The sequence below is a fragment of the Leucoraja erinacea genome, chromosome 1 (assembly GCF_028641065.1).
Source record: "Leucoraja erinacea ecotype New England chromosome 1, Leri_hhj_1, whole genome shotgun sequence".
Lineage (NCBI taxonomy): Eukaryota > Metazoa > Chordata > Chondrichthyes > Rajiformes > Rajidae > Leucoraja > Leucoraja erinaceus.
This window is the reverse complement of record NC_073377.1, coordinates 140,623,110-140,644,571: the sequence shown is the minus strand read 5'-3', so window position 1 is coordinate 140,644,571 and position 21,462 is coordinate 140,623,110. Positions and strand designations below refer to the sequence as shown.

Here is a 21,462-nt window from a genome sequence, read left to right as displayed (position 1 = left end):
TCTAAATCAGCGCATAGTTTTATGAAGGGTGATTGAGCAAAACAATGATCACGGTACTTTGTACAATAAACTGATAAACTATCTGGCAATTGAAATACAAAGAACCAACTGTTAAATTGAATGACACCACCACGGAAAGTATTACCTGTTGTGCAAAACGCAACGTGCTGTGGAACTCTGCATATCAGGCAGAAATGGGCAGGCAATATTTTAGGTCGGGCCTCTTCTTTGGACAGTGGCTTTTCACTGAATTCAGTTCGTCTAAACCTACCTGATCTCCTGGTTACTAAACACCTTGTCTCCCCCTCCCAGTCCCACACTGACCTTTCTGTCCTGGGCCTCCACCATTGTCAGGATGACTTATTTTAGGAAGATGAGGAAAAATATCTTTAGTGAGAGGATGGAATCTGTGGAATTCTTTACCACGGCTACGGAGGCCAAGTCGGTGGATATATTTAAGGCAGAAATAGACAGGTTCTTGATTAATACAGATGTCAGAGGTTATGGGGTTAGGCAGGAGAATGCGGTTAGGAGGGAGAAATAGATCAGCCATGATTGAATGTTGGAGTAGACTTGATGGACCAAATGCCTAGTACTACTCCTATCACTTCTGGCCTTATGAGGATAGGAAAGCTGTCAGCCTTAAACATTCTGCCTATTTAAGACTATAAAATGTATCTGTTCAGGAGCAGTTACGAATTGTAATGCAATCCTTGCTCTAGTATTACTCCAGGTGTTTTACTGCAACTATATGGTTTCAGAATCAGAGACCACACAGGCAAGATATCAATCAATGCAAGCTTTATCGTGGGCAAGGCATCCAGACTTAAAAATGTCTGGTGAACTCCCAGTCAGTGACGGGCATCTCCGTCTCCAGTATGCTTTGTAGTGTACTCTTGGCACTGGTTGAGGCCCTATCTAAGGGTGAAGCCACAACCACCAAGAACCCCCCCTGCACCCCCACCCCCCCTCCCATGTCTGCATATGGTTGCTTCAGCTTGTTCACTCAAGGTTACTGCTGAATGCTCCCTTTATGCTTGATTAGTACGGGTGGGAGAGCCAGTGGGAGAGTCTAGGACTAGAGGTCATACCCACAGAATTAAATGACGTTCCTTTAGGAAGGAGATGAGAAGGAATTTCTTTAGTCACAGGGTGGTGAATCTGTGGAATTCTTTGCCACAGAAGGTTGTGCAGTCCAAGTCAATGGATATTTTTAAGGCAGAGATAGAATGATTCTTGATTAGTATGCATGTCAGGGGTTATGGGGAGAAGGCAGGAGAATGTTGTTGAGAGGGAGAGATAGATCCAGCCTCAACTACCTCCTATGCAGCTCGTTCCATACACCCACTACCCTCTGTGTGGAAATGTTGCTCCTCAGGTTCCTATTAAATTCTCCATCTTTGCCCCCCTCTCACCTTGAACCTAAGTCCTCTGGTTCTCGATTCCCATACTCTGGGCGTAAAAGACTTTGTGTACGATGCAGGAGGTTGATTGCCCCGACTGCCGGCAACGGGAGCCAAGATCGCCTTGCTTGAGACTGACTTTGAGTCTCACTGCGGGGCCGTGGGCTTACCATCGGAGGCTGCGAACCCTTGACTGGGATCGATGCTCCATCGGAGCCTGCGGGTTCCAACATCGAGGAGCTTGCAGTCTCAGGTAGAGACTGATGTCGGGAAGCAACAAGCCGCAAGAGGTTCGACCAGCCCCGACTGGGGGTATGATAACCCGGCATGGGGAGCTGACATCCCTCTGATGCAGAAGCTTGATCGCCCCGACGCGGAGGGACAGAACGCTGGCTATAGGAGCCAAGATCATCCCATCAACAGAAGGCTCGAGGCCCCCGACTGCAGGTGAACAAAGAAGGGAAGAGATTGAACTATTTTTTCGTCTTCCATCACAGTGAGGAATGTGGAGGAGTCCCTGTGGTGGATGTTTATGTTAAAATGTATTTTGTGTGCTCTGTTGCTTTTTATTGGTATGACTGTGTGGAAAATTAAATTCCTCGTATGTTTCAAAACATACTTGGCTAATAAAGTGTGATTATGATTATGACTTTAGAGTTTGGAGCTACAACGTGGAAACAGGCCCTTCGGCCCACCCAGTCCGTGCGGACCATCGACCCGCGCATATTAATACTATCCTACGCACACCACGCACCACGGCGCCCTCCTCCGTGACATCATCGCCCCTCGACGTGGTGACGTGCCGCGACGCGGTCATACGGCGCCCCCTCTCCTCCGTGACATCACCGCGTCCCGACGTGGTGACGTCGCGTGTCGTGACGCGACGAGATGGCGGAGGCCGAGGCGCTGCTGCGGCTGCGGAGCCGCTTCCGTCACGAGTTGTCGCCGGCCGCCGCCGCGGAGCCGCTGCTCATCCCCGAAGGTGGGCGGGCCCGGCCCGACGGGTGGCACGACGCTGATTTCCCTCCCCGCTTCCCACTCTCCCCCCCCTCGTCTCCCTCCCCCCGAACAACCTCCCCCCCCCCCCCCCAACAACCTCAAACCCTCCCCCCCCACTCTCATCCCACATCCTCCTCTATCACCCCCCCCCACGCCCCCTCATTCTCCCCCACACCCATTCTCATCCACCTCCCTCTCCCCCTCCACTCTCATCATCCCCCCCTCCACTCTCCCCCCCCCCTCGTCATCCCCACCCACCCCCCCCCCAACAACCTCAACCCCCCCCCCCCCTCTCATCCACATCCCCCTCTATCTCATCCCCTCCCCCACTCCCCTCATTCTCTCCCCCACGTCCCCCCATTCTCATCCCCACCTCCTCCCCCCCCCCCCCCCCTCTCTCATCCCCACCCCCCCTCTCATCCCCACCTCCCCCCTCTCTTCCCCATCCCCCCCCCCCCTCTCACCCCCCCTCTCTCATCCCCCCTCTCCCCCCCTCTCTCCCCCCCCCCCCTCTCTCATCCCCACCCCCCTCTCTCATCCCCCCTCCCCACCCCCCCTCTCATCCCCCCACCCCCTCTCTCAGCCCCCCCCCACCCCCCTCTCTCTCCACCCCCCCCTCTCTCATCCCCCCCCCCCCCCTCTCTCCCACCCACCCCCCCCTCATCCCCACCCCCCCCTCTCATCCCCACCCCCCCCCCCTCTCTCACCCCCCACCTCCCCCTCTCTCATCCCCCCCTCCCCCTCTCATCCCCACCCCCCCCCCCCCCCCCCTCTCTCATCCCCACCCATCCCCACCCCCCTCTCTCATCCCCCCCCTCCCCTCCCTCATCCCCACCCCCCTCTCTCATCCCCCCCCCCTCTCCATCCCCACCCCCCTCATCCCACCCCCCCCCCCTCTCATCCCCCACCCCCTCTCATCCCCCCCCCCCCTCATCCCCCCCCCCCCCCTCTCATCCCCCCCCCCCCCCCCCCCCCCTCCCCTCTCTCATCCCCACCCCCCCCTCTCATCCCCCCCCACCCCCCCTCTCATCCCCCCCCCCCTCTCTCATCCCCCCCCCCCCCCTCTCATCCCCACCCCCCCCTCTCATCCCCCCCCCCATCTCTCTCATCCCCACCCCCACCCCCCCCTCCTCCCCACCCCCCTCCTCTCACCCCCCCCTCATCCCCCCCTCATCCCCCACCCCCCCTCTCATCCCCCCCCCCCCCTCTCATCCCCACCCCCCTCTCATCCCCCCCCATCTCTCCTAGAACCCCCCCCATAGAAAATAGGTCCCCCCCACCCCTCTCATCCCCACCCTCATTCCCCCCCTCTCCTCCCCACCCCCCCCCCCTTGAGTCACACACCCCCATTCTCTTGTGGACATGGCTGATCATCCCCTCTCCCTCTCCCCACTGCCTGCCACCCCCCCATATCCTTCATTCCACTAGGCCCTAGAGCTCTAGGAGGAGGCCACTCTCGCCCTTAAATCCACCGCCAGTGAATTGGCCTGGCTTGCTGATCACCCCCCAATCCCCCCTCTTTTCCCCCCCCCCCCCCCCCCCCCCCCCCCCTTAAATCCTCCCTTCACCTCTCATCCTCCCTTCACCCCATTCTCTCCCCTCATCCCCCCCCCCCCTCATCCACCCACCCCCCCCCCCTCCCTCTCTCCTCCCCACCTCCCCATCCTAACCCCCATCCCTCTCTCTCATCCTCCCTCAACCACCTCCCTCCACAACACTGATATTTGCTCTCCTTTCCTCCACACACACGGACATTGGTTCACCACTCTCCACAAACCCCATGCTCTGTACTGCACCCCTTCGACTGGTACTGGCTCATTACCCCCCTACTACACAGGCATTTCTCTTCATCCCATACCATCTACTGTTCTTACCGACACTGATCCTGGCTCTCTGCTTCGTCCCATCTTCCATACCTGGCCTTATGACAATGAGAAATAGAAGTTTGGGAGGGTGCAGTCAAGTTGATAACTGGTCTTTTACCTCAATATTTTCCTGCAATTACATCTTGATTCCCTGGATATCTAAAATCTCTATTCTCTGTCTTGAATGTACTCAACTTCATGGGTGGTGAATTAAGAAGATTTCAATTAAAAATTGTTTAGCGTCTTTATGTCAAATAGCGATCTTTAAAAAGCCTGTCCCACTTGGTCGACATTTCCGGCGACAGCCTGAAAAAAGGTGGTCGCGGCGTGACATGGGGTGACGCATGTAATGATGCGTGGTGTCCTTGCCGCCACTGGATTTTGGAATGTTCAAAATCTTTCCGCGAGACCTCCGTGACTTATGTCGTGCGCCCTGTCGCACGCTGACGTAGGCTTTCCTGCAGGTGACGCCCGGCGACGCATGATGATGCAAGGTCATGACCTCTGTTAATTCATTTTGCGACGGCCCACGTCATTTTGTCCTCAAATGTCGTAGACAATGACGCAGCCTGTTGTATCTTGCCATATCGTGTCGCAGGTGTTGACTTCAGCTGTCGCTGTTTGATGTCTGCGGTCGTAGGCTGTCGTATGTTGTCACTGTTGATGTCCTGGAAATTGTGATGTCTGCTGACACAGATTGTCGCAGCTTGACGTCAACTGTGTCGTAGCCTATAGTAGATTGTCGTACAAGTTGATGCCCGCAGTCGCCGAAAATATGCAAAGTGGGACAGGCCCTTTACTATGAGAGTTGATTCTAACACAGATGCAAAATGCTGGAATAACTCAGCATCTGACTGTTCTGAGTCTGAAGAAGGGACTCGACCAGAAATGTCACCTATTCATTTTCTCCAGAGATACTGCCTGACCCGCTGAGTCACTCCTGCATTTTGTTTCTATCTTCGAAAATGAATGTGTTTTGTCCCTGTACTATTAATCTGCTTTTAACAATATCCTTTGTTGATAAATAGATTTGGAAGATGAAGAAAGGAAGAAAGAAAAACCACTTCCTCGATTTAATATACATTCCATATTTTGGATTTTATCTTCTATTGCAGTGACGTATTATGTTGAATTTTTTTCCACAATTAAAACAGATTATCGAATAGAAGGGTAAATGATTTATTTATTTTCTTTTGGAATTCCTGTTCAATTTAAAAATTCAAAATATAGAATTGAGTTCTATTTTTTAATGTTCTGCTTTCCTCTGTGACTGATGACTGCCACTTAGTAGCCCAATACTTCCTTGACCAGTAGCTGTTCTTCATACTTGAATCTTGAAAAGAGAATTACTATGAATTTAAAAGGCTAGTTCATTCCTGCAGGGGTCATCTTGTGACTTGAAGCACCATCTCTGCACAGGTCTTTAATGGATTGCGCAGTCAAGTTCTTCTTTGGGTTATGGGAGAAAATATTTGTGTTGGGATTCTGAGAAAATGGGCGGCATGGTGGGGCAGCAGTAGAGTTGCTACTTTATTGCACCAGAGACCCAGGTTTGATCCAGATTACGGGTGCTTGTCTGTATGGAGTTTGTACATTCTTCCCATGACCTGCGTGGGTTTTCCCTGAGATCAGTTTCCTCCCACACTCCAAAGATGTAGGTGAATTGGCTAGGTATCGTTGTAAATTGTCCCAAGTGTGTGTAGGGTAGTGTTAATGTGCCGGTATTGTTGGTTGGCATGGGCTCGGTGGGCCGAAGGGCTTGTTTCTGCGCTGTATCTAAAAACTAAATTAAAATATACCTTTTCAGGAGTGTCACCAAGTTTGATTTTGCTAATACTGGGCACATAGAGGATAATTTTAAGCAATAGCGTAGTTGATTGGTATTGAACTTGGTGTGAAATAATGGACTTGGGGATCTAGGCTATACATTTCTCCATCTATTTTATTTCCACTTCAGTAAATGTTATAATTTCGGATGTAGCTACAGATTTGAAATTTCATCTATTTTACCAAAAGTTTATTAATTATTGATTGGGAAGTTCTAAATGTTGTATGTGCTAAGTCTCAGCTGAGACTATACAGTAGCCACTCATTTTAAGCTGAGGCATCTAATAAAAGCTTCGAAGGCTTTAAAGACATGAGAATATGAAGAATAAATGTAATTGTTCCTGTGTTTTTTAGTTTGTTTAATCTTTGTGAAGTCTTCATCTTTGCAGAAGAATGTGGCAATTAAATATTCTGAACGTATATTGTCTTTCACAGCCTGAGTAATAATAGTACTGCTAGAAGTCATTATATGATCTGTTTAAGAACAAAACCATTATCATACACTGGATGTGCATGGGCATGTTTTTGAAAGTGTTTCCCATAAAGAATACTTGTCCAAATGATTCTGACAAGCGCCTGCAGTTGTGTGTGGGACTCTTCGCACTTCCATCCAGTGGTCAGGTAGCTTGGGATTTTATTCCAGCAACGCAATGCGCAAACATTGAACCACCAGAGAGTATTTTCAAAGCAAGAGGTTCTCTTCCTTTGGAATCCTCCTGGATCTTTTAATCAAACTTGGCTCAAGTTCAGCAAATGCATTCATTTCAATTCAGTAGCATTCATCAATATTAAACTTTTTAAAAAGCCAGCTCAAACGCTGTGCTATCCTGCTTGCGACATTTCTTTTTGTAGGGGGGTGCGGGTGAATCAGGCCTTTCACTTGATGCCAGTTATAATGGACCTGTGCTCTGTAGAGTCACTACTATCTAGATTTGAGTGAGGTGTTGAATTTTATTTTGAGATCTGAAATTAATGCTTAGAAGTTAGGGTATTGGCAGGTGTGGATTGATTGCCACTTCAATTAAATTTAATTCTATATTTTTTGATCCATTTTTAGTTTTTGTTATATTGTAAGCTGTCGTTCATTGTCACGCTGATCTCCAACATTTGCTGTGTCTTGTCTCAATTCCCACTTTAGAGCTGTACTTAAACACTTAGGTAGGTGTACCAGCACAACATTGAGGGCTGGTGCCTTTAGATGAGCCATTTCAGTTTTGCTTGTATTCTTACATTGATATGGAATATCCTCCATCATTATTTTGAAGAAAACCAAGAAAATGATCCCTAATATCTTAGCTGATTTGACACATCAAATTATTTATCCCCAAAAAAATATCTTGTTACTTTTGCAGAAACTTGGTACAAATGAGCTGACTGAGTGTTGTGCAGCTCAGCAATGGGTCATTTGGCTCACCATGCATGTGTTGACGTTTTTTTTGCCATTTATACTAATCCCCATTTGCTTGCATTAGGAATGTATCCTTCAATGGCTTGCCTATTTGAGTGCAGTAATTGTATCTGATTCTGCTGCCATCTTTTCTGGCAGTGCATTCCAGATACCAACTACTTTGTGTAAAACCAAAAAACAGATCCCCTGCATTCCCTTTAAAAGTATTACCACTTATCTTAAAGCTCTGCCCTCTTGAAATTGATGCCCCAAGATAGGAAAATAATTTTGTCTATCTTCCTTTTCCATGCCCCTCATAATCTTACATACTTCTCTCAGTTTCTTTCACTCCAGGGAAAATAAACCAGCCTATCCAATTTCACCCATTCACGCAACATTCCAGTGAATTTCCTCTGCATTTCAGTGCAATCATGTCTTTCTCATGGAGTGGTGACCAGAGCTGCGCACAGTCTTGCAAGTGTAGCCCTGCCTGCGTTTTCTAAAGTTGCAGCATAATGTCCGAACTCTTGTTTTCTTTTTGCTCTGAACTACGAGGGCAAGCATTCCATATCTTGCCTTCATCACCCTAGACACTAATGTTGCAATTTTCAGGGAATTATAGTCTTGAACCCCAAGATATTTCTGCTTCACATTCCTTTCTGCAATACCATTTACTGTAAATGTCTTAGCCCCATTTGACTTCCAAAAATAAATCTCGCAAGACAAAATTAAATTCCATCTCACAATGCTCCACCCAAGTTTCCAACTGATCTGTCTGCTGCTTGTTCTTAAACAACCTATCTCTCAATCCACAACACCCATCAACTGTTAGTTACCTGCAACATTCAAGTTGTTATTATATGTCACAAACAGCAAGCTGACTTCCAATCAGCAAAGTTAGGGGATTGGCAGGTGTGGATTGATTGCCACTCCAATTGTTTAATTCTATATGTTTTGATCCATTTAAAATTTTTGTTACATCGTAAGCTGGCGTTCATTGTCATGCTCATCTCACCAACATTCGCTGTGCCTAGTCTCAAGTTCCACTTTAGAGATGAGCATAAACACCTAGGCAGCATTGAGGGAGTGCAGTAAGAAAGAACTGCAGATGCTGGTAAAATCGAAGGTAGGCACAAAATCAGGCAGCATCTCTGGAGAGAAAGAATGGGTGACTCGAGTCGAGATCCGAAACGTCACCCATTCCTTCTCTCCAGAGATGCTGCCTGACCCGCTGAGTTACTCCAGCATTTTGTGTCTACCTTTGAGGGACTGCAGTCAGGCTCATCACTTCCTACCTTGCTTCCTTGGTCAAATGCCACACTAGTCCATGTAGATAGTGTTGAAGCATTGCCACCTTGTCTTCAATCTCCTTAGTTCACAAAAAACTCACTCAAATTGGCCAGATCGTATTTCCTCTCTAAAGACCAAACTGATTGTCCTCTAAGATTGCTACTTGATCCTAATCGTTCCAACATAATATTTTATTGAAATAAAGGAGTGTTATGGACAATAGAGGTGGTTTACGTCTAGTTCAGTCAGATTATCGTTGGGTGCACCAACTGAATAGGTCAATTCTGCATGGTTTCAGGATTAATCTGCTATGTTTTCACAAATCAGTAGTTGTTGTGGTGTGGATACAAGTGAATAAAATAAATCACCTTGATTGAGGGTGAACATTATTGTGTGCAAAAAGCTGACATTTCTGAATCTGGAATTGTTAAGGCTAGAGATGTTTATTGCAGCATCTTAATGTTGAAAATTGGTAGAAATTAGTGGAAAAGGAGGATATGGAGCAGGTGGGACATGAAGAGATCTGGTGATGAAAAATTATCACGAGCGATTAGCATGCAATGAATTGTATTTATTTAAAAAAAAATTAAACATCTGTTTCTTTGTTTCTAAAACAGTCGGTGGTTCCTTTTGGGCAGTTCACTACTGATAATTAGCTTGCTCATTGCGATCTACTGCATATTTTACCTGGAGTGGTACAAAGAAATCAAAGAATATGAACAGTATAATCCAACACTGGTTCCTTCAGCTACAGCTGCTTTTATTGCTGCAACAGTGTGGTAAGTTTTGAGTTAGTTTGATTTGCAATAAATATCTGTGCCAAAATTAAGTTGTTGCAATTTGGCAACGTAGGGAAGTTGGAAGGGGGGGGGGGGGACACAGGTATTTTGTTTTGTGATCCAAATCCCATTTCACAAGTGTTAATCTGAGTGGAATAATTCAATTACAATATAGATATGATCCTTGCGGTTCAGGTTTTCTTGGTGCCTTTTTGTTTGTTGCAGTTTGGGTGACAAGAGAAATATGATTTTGCTGTTTCTAAACTAGAATACTGCCTTCATTCTCAAGATTTAGATGTTATTGGTAATTATTGTCCAACTCTATTTGCCGTGAAGTACATTGATGTCATATATTGACCAGGTCTGCTTCCTTGAAGGACTGGTAAATAAGCCTACTATTTTAAATTCCAGATAGAAATTAAATTCCCCTAACTAATACGGAGGCCAAACTCTGATCTCTTGAGTAATGATGCAGAACTGCAGTCATTTATCTGCTATTCCAGCATACAACTGATGCTTTACTGTTATTAGAGTAATCCAGTACTTTGTATTGTTCAAAAAAAATCTTGTAATGTTATTTTGTTTATGCAATTTAAATGGTATTGAAAGCTTTTCTGCCTGGTAATACAAGGTGACCATAATAACGCAAAACCAAAGGCTATAGTCCTATCAAAAAACAATCAAAATCCATCGGATATCAACGTTGCTGAAGTAGTGGTTAGTGTTGTGCAGTTCAAAAGCATGATGAATTCGAAGCTGTTCTTGAACCCGGTGGTCATGGTTTTTAGGCTCCTGTACCTTTTTCCCGATGCTGGTAGCGAAATGAGAGTGTGGCCAGGGTGGAGTGTGTCTTTGATATTGACTTCCTGTTTGCAGCCTTGCCTTCTATAAATCCCTTCGATGGTGGGCAGGTCAGCAGTACCTGTGATGAACCGGGCAATGCCACCACTTTATGTAGCCTCTTTTGTTCCTGGACGTTCGAATTACCGAAAAAAACTATGAAACTAGCCAGTTTGCTCTCCACTGTATACCTGTAGAAGTTTGATAGAATATTTGCAACATACAGAATCTCCTCATTCTTTGAAGGAGGTAAAGGTGTTGTTGAGCTTATTTTGTGTTAGGCCAAAAAGATATCTCCAGAAATGTGCAAGCCCAGGAAATTGACTTTGTTAACTCTCCCCACCATCGTCCTGTCGATGAAGACAGGTTCATGAATCCCTGGATTTCCCTTCTTGAAGTCAACAATTATCAACTTTTGCTAATGTGGAGAACTTTATTGAGGGGGGAACCTTAGTGAAACATACCAATTAGTGAAAGGTTTGGATAGAATGGAAATGGAGAGGATATTTCCATTAGTGGGAGAGTCTAGGGCTAGAGGTCATAGCCTCAGAATTAAAGGACGTTCTATTAGGAACATGAGAAGGAATTTCTTTAGTCACAGGGTGGTGAATCTGTGGAATTCTTTGCCACAGAAGGTTGTGCAGTCCAAGTCAATGGATATTTTTAAGGCAGAGATAGAATGATTCTTGATTAGTATGCGTGTCAGGGGTTATGGGCAGGAGAATGGGATTAAGAGGGAGAGATGCTCAGCTATGATTGAATGGCGGGATAGACTTGATGGGCCGAATGGCCTAATTCTGCTCCTATTACTTATGACCTTATTCTTGTTCTGGCATCCTTCTATCATATTATCAATCTCTCCCCTGTACCCTGACTCGTTGTTCCCCGTTATTCATCCAACAGCAGTTGAATCATTGGTGAAGAGAGAGTAGAGCAGGGGACTGGGCACACAGCCTTGTGGTGGTGCTCCTGTGCTGGAGGTTATCAAGGAGAAAGCGTTGCCAATTCATACTGATTATGGTCTGCCGAATAGGAAGTCGAGGATCCAACGGCACAGGGATGAGCAGAGACCCGGTTCTGAGTTTGATAAATTGGGTGGTGTTGAGTTAGACACAAATTACTAGGGTAACTTAGCGGGTCAGGCAGCATCGCTGGAGAAAAGGAATAAATGACATTTCGGTTCGAAACCCTTCTTCAGACTGGTGTGGAGTCTGGTAGTGTGTCCTGGTCTTTATTAAGGTAGAAGTCGTAACCAATTCTCATACCACATCATCACCATTGTGATTAGTGCCACCAGTCAGTAGTCATTGAGGCGTGCCATCTTACTCAGGACAGCTTCTTCCCCTCTGTTATCAAGCTCCTGAACGGTACTTCCATGAGCTGCGGTCTGTCCGATTCGCCTCTATCCCATTGTGAACATATAATTTGTTTATGGAACTGATGCTCCACAATGCTGAGAACTATTCTGCACTCTATCTTCCCCTTTGCTCTATCTCTTGTACTAGAGGTTGACCTGATTATATTTATACGCTGTATGATCATGTCGGATAGGATGGAAAACAAAGCTTTTCACTGTACCTAGTTACACATGACAATAAACCTAAACCCACTCTTCTTTGGCTCCAGAATTATTCATGTCCTTTTAGAGCCGGTAGGGATCTTGTACCTTCGTAACGATTTCCCTGGGAACACCCTACTTTCTGTAAGTCCTGAGATCCACCAGGGTCTCTTCATTCAACGGGGTTCCCCTCCTCCACCATAAACAGGCTGCACCAGGGTCTCTCCTGGGAGTGATGCATTGCTGTCACTTGAGCTAGTGCTGGTCCTCAGTAGATTGCAATACTCCTGGTTCATTTAAGGCTTCTGGTTAAGGAACATTCAGATGGTCTTGATTGATGTGCGCTCCTCCATACATTTCCTTACGAAATTAGTAACAACTATATTTATTTAAGTCCTTTGCTAAGTGCTTAAACATTAGCAAGCAACCGTGAAGTAATTCCTCTGCCTCTCCTCTCCAACTTTGGTGCAATCCTCATTGCTGGAGCTGTGCTCTTCAGTCACTGTCTATATGCATGTGGATGGAACTCAGCTAGGTGCTGCCATTTGCCAAAGTGTTCGGGATCTTTGATGGTGGTAGTTCGGAACTGACTAGTTCAGAGGCTGTTATGGGGAGAGATGGACATGGAAACATAGAAAATAGACCATTTGGTCCTTCAAACCGGCACCACCAGTCAAAATGATCATGGCTGATCATCCTAAATCAGTACCCCGTTCCTGCTTTCTCACCATATTCCTTGAGCCCAAAGAGCTATACCTAACTCTCTCTTGAAAACATCCAGTGAATTGGCATCCATTGCCTTCAGTGGCAGAATTCCACAGATTCACAACTCTCAGGATATGCCATTGGTGTTTGTGATCATGACATGCAACTCCTCCATGCTAGCTGAACGTCTGCCTTTAGGGGGATGCGGAAGTACGGAAGTTAATTTCCCGGGGGGGAGGTTGGGTTGGTGGAAGGAATTGTAATTCACTGCTAGATCTTCAAGTTGTGGGGAGCAGGCGTTGGAAAGACTGCTACATCTGTGCACCACAAAGAGTGTACCATGAAACAGTTGTCACTGCCACCTTTTCCTTTTTCCAATGATGCAGTTCAGTCCATGCGATGGGTCGTGTAACCTTCAGGCTGGGGGTGAGCCACATCTCTGCTAAACCGTGCACAGCATTCCCCAATGTCCCTGTGGTAAATCTCTCTTGCCCTCAAGTCCACAATCTTATTTTGTAGGGACTGAACAATGGGCAGTAAAATGCTGAGGAGGGGGCTCATAGCCTGATAAGCAAGGTGGATATTCTGACAAGCAGATGGTTGGAACAAAGGCCAGAGATAAGCACAATATGCGTGTGAGATGGATTTATCCAGCTGCAACATGACTTCCTATCTTTTATTCTCAATGCTATGACTGATGAAGTCATGCTTGCTGGATTATTTCATTACCACCCTATCCGCTTGTGTTGCCACTTCTAGCGAGCTATGCACTTGCACCCCCAAAATCCTTCTGTACATTAATGCTCCCAAGGGTCCTTTCATTTGTTGCATGCTTTCTTCTTGCATTTGACCTTTCAATTGCAACAGCTCCACACTTATCTGATTTATAATTCCTTTCTCATTTCATTGTTTATCATGATTATTTTGAGGGAAGTGTGTAAACCTCTGACAATTTGTTGAGTTTTGTGTGTTAACCCAGACTGCCAGACTTTTTATATTTTCAATTCTATCACTGTTCTCAGTTTCATGTTACTTGCAGATTACAAAATTCTGCTTCAAAATTCAAATCAATGGATATCAGAAATAGCACAGATTCTAGAAATGAATCCTGGAGAATATCATTTCCTTTTCCAGTTGGAGGGAGTTATGCAATCTCATTACTAAGGTACATTTTATTTGCAATGCACAGTGCCCTCCATAATGTTTGGGGCAAAGACCCATCATTTATTTATTTGCCTCTGTACTCCACAATTTGAGATTTGTAATAGAAAAAATCACATGTGGATAAAGTGCACATTTTATTAAAGGCCATTTTAATACATTTTGGTTTCACCATGTAGAAATGACAGCAGTGTTTATACATAGTCCCATCCCCCCCCATTTCAGGGCACCATAATGTTTGGGACACAGCAATGTCAAGGAAATGAAAGTTGCCATGTTTAGTATTCTGTTGCATATCCTTTGCATCCAATGACTGCTTGAAGTCTGTGATTCATGGACATCACCAGTTGCTGGGTGTCTTCTCTGGTGATGCTCTGCCAGGCCTGTATTGCAGCCATCTTTAGCTAATGCTTGTTTTGGGGGCTAGTCCCCTTCAGTTTTCTCTTCAGCATATAAAAGGCATGCTCAATTGGGTTCAGATCAGGTGAATCACTTGGCCCCTCAAGAATTGACCATTTTTTAGCTTTGAAAAATTCCTTTGTTGCTTTAGCAGTATGTTTGCGATCATTGTCTTGCTGTAGAATGAACTGCCGGCCAATGAGTTTTGAGGCATTTGAACTTGAGCAGAGAGGATGTGCACATGGCAGCCTCGCCAGCAGTCTGTCCGTCATTTCACCCTTTTGTTATTTTTTAGTGTGTTAAAAGTATGTTTTATAAGGTTGACAAAAGTGCTGGAGAAATTCAGCGGGTGCAGCAGCATGCTCCAACACTTTTGTCTACCTTCGATTTTCCAGCATCTGCAGTTCCTTCTTAAACAAATGTTTTATAAGGTTTCTTAGTCTTTCTTACATGGGGGGGGAGGAAGAGGGGAATCCGTTTTCTCAGTCACTCCCTGGTCGGAGATGTGTCTTTTCTCCGAGTCGCATCTTCCGTCCCCCCTAGGCCTACCATCTGGATTGGTACCAACCTTTCCTACCGGAGACCGGCCAGAGCTTCAGCAACGGTGCAGCACTGAACTCCATCGCGGAGCGGGACAATGCCTTACCGGGAATCGCCGTGTGGAGCTCTGGAGTGTTGGGCCTGCTGTTTAACACCGTGGAGCTGTGGTTCACGGAGCTTCTAGCCCCGGGCGGCGCTGATTCGAACATCGCGGAGTCCTGGGATCCTTTGGCGAGGGTTACCAGCGTTGCATCTCCGCCCAGCTCGGCCTGTGGACTTTGGGAGCCGCGGCATATGGTAAGAAGTGGCCGATTCGGAAGCTCCAAGCCGCTGAGAGTGTTCTGCCGTTCCGACGCCGGAGCTCTGATCATCCCGCGAGAGGGCCTGAACATTGGGCCGTCCGTAGCGGCAACTGCGGAGAGCTGAAAGGCCCCGACCACGGGTGAACAAAGAGGAAGATGACTGAACTTTATTGCCTTCCCTCACAGTGGGAAACGTTGATTTCGCTGTGGGGGATGTTTATGTTAAATCCTATTGTGTATTGTAGCAAAATGTTGAGATTTTAAAAATCAAGTCTTTAATTTATCCCATCAGATAAAGCATAAAAAGAAGTTTAATTTGACACCTAATTCACTTTCATATCTTCAGTATTAAAAAGGTTATGGCCATTTTCATACTCGGAAATTGGCATCTTGTTCCCTATTGCTTTTTCATTGACTTAACACAAAAGCTGTGATCGAGAACATTTAAAGGCCGATAACTTTCTTAAAATTTAAGAGAACTGAAAGAAATTTTCAGTTATTATAGATTGAAGCATTCTGAAACAAATATGAAACAATCTTACTTAGATGACTTGAAATTAAAGCATATAGTTAGTTAGTTACCTAATTATAGCTAATTACAAAATTCAATTACTAGATCTAAACATCTATCCATTTCTTAAGAATAGATTAACATTTTTAAATAGCCTAAGTGTCCAAATAACATTCACACAAGAATTCAGAATATAACATAATTTTTAAATCTCATTGTCATGGGTTTATAGGCCAAATGGAAGGAATTTAATGTTTAATACCTGTAAATTAATGGCCATTTAAATCAGCTTGCGAGTGTAATTTTCTGGAATGGGACCATTTGGAACGTTCAGAAGCGGTGAATTTATACCCCCATATCTGCAGAAAATACACTGCCGGTTCTTGGAGGGGGGGGAGGGTAATCACCGTTTCGCAACTTAAAATGTGAATTAAATACATCTTAAGAAACACTTTTATACATAAAAATAAACTACTTTCTTTTACCTGATCCTCCATAAAATCCGTCCCAGTTGTCGACATTGACGTTTTCAGAAGCTGCTTTTAAAATCATTCCAGCGATTAACTTGTCGGGTGAATTTTTTTTTAAAAACACACAGATTGGCCGTAGGAACGATTCTTTAGCAAAATCTTGCACTCCAACAAATATAAATCAGGACCAGGTCGGGGAAAAAACCCCGTTTTAACCCTGCCCCCCTCAAACGCACCAAAATCGCGCACTCGGTGGCAGTGAAGCTGGGTGGCAGTGAACTGTGAGGAGGATGCAATGAGAATGTAGGGTGACTTGCACAGGTTGGGGGAGTGGGCAGATGCATGGCAGATGAAGTTTAATGCGGATAAATGTGAGGTTGTCCACTTTGGTAGCAAAAACAGGAAGGCAGATTACTATCTAAATGGCGTCAAGTTGGGAAAAGGGAAAGTACAGCGGGATCTGGGGGTCCTTGTACATCAGTCTATGAAAGTAAGCATGCAGGTACAGCAGGCAGTGATGAAAGCAAATGGCATGTTGACCTTTATAACAAGAGGAGTTGAGTATAGGAACAAAGAGGTCCTTCTGCAGTTGTACAGAGCCCTAGTGAGACCACACCTGGAGTATTGTGTGCAGTTTTGGTCCCCTAATTTAAGGAAGGACATTCTTGCTATTGAGGGAGTGCAGCGTAGGTTTACAAGGTTAATTCCCGGGATGGCGGGACTGTCATATGCTGAGAGAATGAAGCAGCTGGGCTTGTACACTCTGGAATTTAGAAGGATGAGAGGGTATCTTATTGAAACGTATAAGATTGATAAGGGCTTGGACACGCTGGAGGCAGGAAACATGTTCCAGATGTTGGGGGAGTCCAGAACCAGGGGCCACAGTTTAAGAATAAGGAGTAAACCATTTAGAACGGAGACGAGGAAACACTTTTTCTCACAGACAGTTGTGAGTGTGTGGAATTCTCTGCCTCAGGGGGCGGTGGAGGCAGGTTCTCTGGATGCTTTCATGAGAGAGCTGAATAGGGCTCTTGAAAATAGCGGAGTCAGGGGATATGGGGAAAAGGCAGGAACGGGGTACTGATTGGGAATGATCAGCCATGATCACATTGAATGGCGGTGCTAGCTCGAAGGGCCGAATGGCCTACTCCTGCACCTATTGTCTATAATTCTTCTGTCATCAGCTGTGGAGGTCTTCCTTGGCCTGCCTGTCCCTTTGCGATTAGTAAAGGGCCTGTCCGACTTGGCCGTCATTTGCTCCTCATTTGCTCGTCATATGTAAAATAGCTCGATGAATCGTGATGCGCGACGTCGCTCGCATATCACGCGTTAGCACAGCCGTCTGGTGCGCGTGACATCATTAGAATACCCTGCGGCGCGCGGCGACGCATGGTTATGGACGTCGACGCACGGTGGCGTAACCATGCGTCGCCACACGATACACGATAGACGTCAGGACGCGACGCCAATGCGTCAGCTTGCGTACGCGATAGTCACGTAGGTGGCGCGTGAGGATTTCGTTACACTATGAAATCCTGGAACTCCGCTCGATACCGCGTGCCACCGCATGCGATTCCACGCCTCACCATGCGCAATGCGTGCGTCACCCACGCGCACCCCAAGCGTCACGACACGTCGACCTATGTTACATATGACGGCCAAGTCGGACAGGCCCTTAAGCTCACCAGTGCTCTCTTTCTTCTTAATGATGTTTCAGACAGTTAATTTTGGTAAGCCTAAGTTTTGGCTGATGTCTCTAACAGTTTAATACTTGTTTCACAGTCTCATAATAGTTTCTTTGACTTTCATTGGCACAACTTTGGTCCTCATGTTGATAAACAGCAATAAAAGTTTCCAAAGGTGATGGAAAGACTGGAGGAAAGACTAGATGCTGAGAGCTGTCTTATACCTGCATGAAGGGGGCAATTAAACACACCTGAGCAATTGCAAACAGCTGTGAAGCCATGTGTCCCAAACATTATGGTGCCCTGAAATGGGGGGACTCTTTATAAACACAGTTGTAATTTCTACATGCTGGAACCAAAATGTATAAAATGGTCTTTATTAAAATCTGACAATGTGCACTTTAAACACATGTGATTTTTTTCTATTACAAATCTCACATTGTGGAGTAGAGGCAAATAAATAAATGATGGGCCATTGTCCCAAACATTATGGAGGGCACTGTATGTTATGATAACAAAGTAAAGAGGGCACCAATAATTGTTATCAAATTAAAAATACAACCAAATGTAACAAATCATCGAAACTTGGCTAATTTTGATATCAAATCATGTGAGATTTGGTGGGTATATATTTCTGGCACGAATTACTCTTAAGTGAGCAGTTTTTCCCCATATCAAAAATAATTTGCAAGAATATCATATGGTTGTATGCTTTTTTTAACATTTTGTCATTGGACTAGCCATACTATACCCCAGTCTGAAATGCAAATTGTTACATAGATGCGTGATCTTGGATTGAATATGGTTTAATTCTGTATTAGTTTTTCAATCTATTCTACCTGTCTTAACATACCATGGATTTAAACTGCAAATACATTCAAGGACTGAAATGAGATTATGTTCACACAATTTGGACACTCAGCAAATCTACAAACTATTTTCTGAAAGTATGTTTTATTTTTACAGCTTCAACATTGCGCTGTGGCCAGTGTGGTCTTTCTTTACTCCTTTTGTTCTTTTCACTCAATTTATGGGTGTTGTAATGTTTGTATCACTTCTGGGGTAATGATCTGCAGGTAAGATTCTAATATTACTAATTCTGACCGTTTTATATTTATTGATACGTTTTAGCACTAGATTTTTTGTTTTTATAAGTTTGAAAACTGATGCAACTATTGATACTGAATCTCATTTGTGGTAAGGTCATATGTGATAGGAGTAGGATTAGGCCATTCGTCCCATCAAGTCTACTCCGCCATTCAATCATAGACAATCTATCTCTCCCTCCAAACCCCATTCTCCTGCCTTCTCCCCATAACTTCTGACACCTGTACTAATCAAAAATCTATCTTATCTCTGCCTTAAAAATATCCACTGACTTGGCCTCTACAGCCTTCTGTGGTAAAGATTTCCACAGATTCACCACCCTCTGACTGAAGACATTTCCCCTCATCTCCTTCCTAAAAGAACATCCTTTAATTCTGACGCTATCACCTCCAGTCCTAGACTCTCCTACTAATGGAAACATCCTTTCCACATCCACTCTATCCAAGCCTTTCATTATTCTGCCCGAAACGTTGCCTATTTCCTTCGCTCCATAGATGCTGCTGCACCCGCTGAGTTTCTCCAGCTTTTTTGTGTAACTTTTCATTTCTGTTTGTTTCAATGAGGTCCTCCAAGGATGGTACTGCATTTGTTCCCGGTATTTGGGGTCTAGGTAGATGGGGATTTACTTCAGACATCCATGGCTCTTGCTTTAGTTCCCTGGCAGTAATCACAGCTGGAGAGGGCAAATCTATTGACTGAGAGGCAAGGATGGGAAACAATTAAATGCCGGATAATTGAATAGTTTGATGGCCAGAGTCCATTGATGAATGAATACTTCTTAATCGTAGGCACGTTTTAATACCTAGAAATATTTATAGATAAAAGCATCCATTTGGGTTAATTAAAGAATGGTTTTGGAATCCAATAAAGCTTACTTGCCTACTGGAACATTTTCTAAAGATCATTGAGTGCTGTATTGATTACATTTTTATGTTTTAAATGAAATATATTGGTTTTAATTTCAATCCTTTGCAGTTTATTTCTAACTTCCCCGATTGAAATTAAATTAATTGTCCACATCTTCTGACATTCCTATCCTAGCTTAAAATAAAACATCAATGAATTAGGTAGCTTGTAGGACTACAAGGCAATTAAATTTAATCTGCTAAAAAATTCTTCTAAACAAGCCTTTCCTATTTCAAAAAATAAATTTATCAGTATCTTGAATTTTGTGTGCCATATGCATCTTTTTGCCTGTTATTTAATTACTGGTCATATTTCCACTTTGTCAATTCTTGCATCTAGCAAGAGTAGATCTGTTGATTGTCCAAATAATTAGCTGCTTAGAGTACAAGAGCAGACCACCAGTCCGTGTGCCATTTACGGCTCTCTCATCTCATCCCCAGGAAGTGCAAAAAATTGATCATGATCATCAGATGTTTTAACTCTTAAGTGTTTCATCAACTCTGCTTCTGATTTGCTTTATATGTCCATAACCATTATTAACTTTTCTAAATTAGAAGGTAACCTTTCAAATATAATCGATCAGTGAACAGTTTTACATTCTCATTTAAGTAAGAGTAGAGAAAATAAATGTAATTATAGTCCTAGCATAGGCACTATGATTGTCCAGTTATATAATGGGTAGGTATTTCAAATATACATGTAGGTCATAATTATATCATTAAGTATTTTTCATTTTCTCTCATTTCAGAGCTCAGTTTGGTCTATCCTGCAAATAAAGATAGTCTTTCATGAAACTGAGGTTGCCAAGTTCACTGAATTTCACTTGCATTAAGATAAATTATGTTCAAGTGGTTATTTTATCTTGATCTATAATTTGGTTTGTGCAACAAGACTATTTTGATAAAAGCTAAAGAATATCACTATGTATCACTGTAAATAGTATAATTAAAGAATTTAATAAAATTGGCAAAACCATGAACAGATGTCTTCAAACACAACTGTGGATCTTCCAAAAATTAAGGGTTAGGCAGCAACGGAAATTTGCAAGTATCTTTGTCGGCCATTGTCATAAGATCTAAATGGGCCATTATCTTACTTGTTCACTACTTTCATTGTACACTCCTTTTAATAATGGCAATCCAAAACATGAAGAAATGTAACCTGATAACACTGTTCCTCAAATGCCCTTTTCATTAACCACTGAGTACTTTGTATCTGTTCTTTATTTTTGTAGATTAATGCATCCAAGGCTGTTTGTAAATAAAGAACCGGGTTTTAAAGTTGTCCCTTCGGAAATGCTGTACCAACTTGGAAGGAAACAAAATGGCAGAGAAAATCTGTGCTTCTATTGTGTGTTGCCTAACTTTTTTTTTAATTCTCTACAATTTGAAGATGTTTTCAATGCATCATGAGATTGTAGTAACTCGAGTTAATTCCACAAACTCTATTTGTTTCTATTGTGTGTTTGAGTACTATTGTAATAAAGCTTTCAATTTACAAAGCATTTCTAACTCTCTATTTAATACCTCTGGATCGTATGCACAAAGTAAATGAAATTACACTTTCTCATTTAAAACAGGGTTATTAATTGTACATTCCGCAAGTTTAAAAAATCAACGACTGCCTTCAATGGCCATTTTTTCTTTGCGCGTTTTTGCATATTGTGGCCAAATAAATAAATGCACTTATAGTAAATAACGGTAATGCTGTGTGCTCATTATTTAAATA

At 44.1% G+C, this 21,462-nt stretch overlaps 1 protein-coding gene across 2 annotated transcripts; it reads left to right on the top strand.

The window, feature by feature from the left end:
- Positions 1-2,228: 2,228 nt before the first annotated feature.
- Positions 2,229-21,238, top strand: tmem128 (transmembrane protein 128). 2 transcript variants are annotated; one of them, XM_055644679.1, is made up of 5 exons: positions 2,229-2,385; positions 5,296-5,437; positions 9,389-9,550; positions 18,688-18,797; positions 20,483-20,956. In XM_055644679.1, the coding sequence occupies exons 1-4, from the start codon at positions 2,292-2,294 to the stop codon at positions 18,785-18,787; spliced, it is 498 nt and encodes a 165-aa protein (XP_055500654.1). In that variant the 5' UTR covers positions 2,229-2,291; the 3' UTR covers positions 18,788-18,797; positions 20,483-20,956. The 2 variants fall into 2 exon arrangements, with proteins under 2 accessions (XP_055500654.1, XP_055500646.1); XM_055644671.1 differs by lacking the exon at positions 20,483-20,956 and adding an exon at positions 20,969-21,238 and having other exon boundaries at positions 2,230-2,385.
- The last annotated feature ends 224 nt before the right edge of the window (positions 21,239-21,462 follow it).

Bases quoted from the DNA above. Each gene is read 5' to 3' on its own strand.
- tmem128 (XM_055644671.1), top strand. From the start codon at position 2,292: ATGGCGGAGGCCGAGGCGCTGCTGCGGCTGCGGAGCCGCTTCCGTCAC. The intron at 5,438-9,388 runs GTAAATGATTTA...TTTCTAAAACAG, and splicing joins ACAGATTATCGAATAGAAGG to TCGGTGGTTCCTTTTGGGCA. The intron at 9,551-18,687 runs GTAAGTTTTGAG...TTATTTTTACAG, and splicing joins TTTATTGCTGCAACAGTGTG to CTTCAACATTGCGCTGTGGC.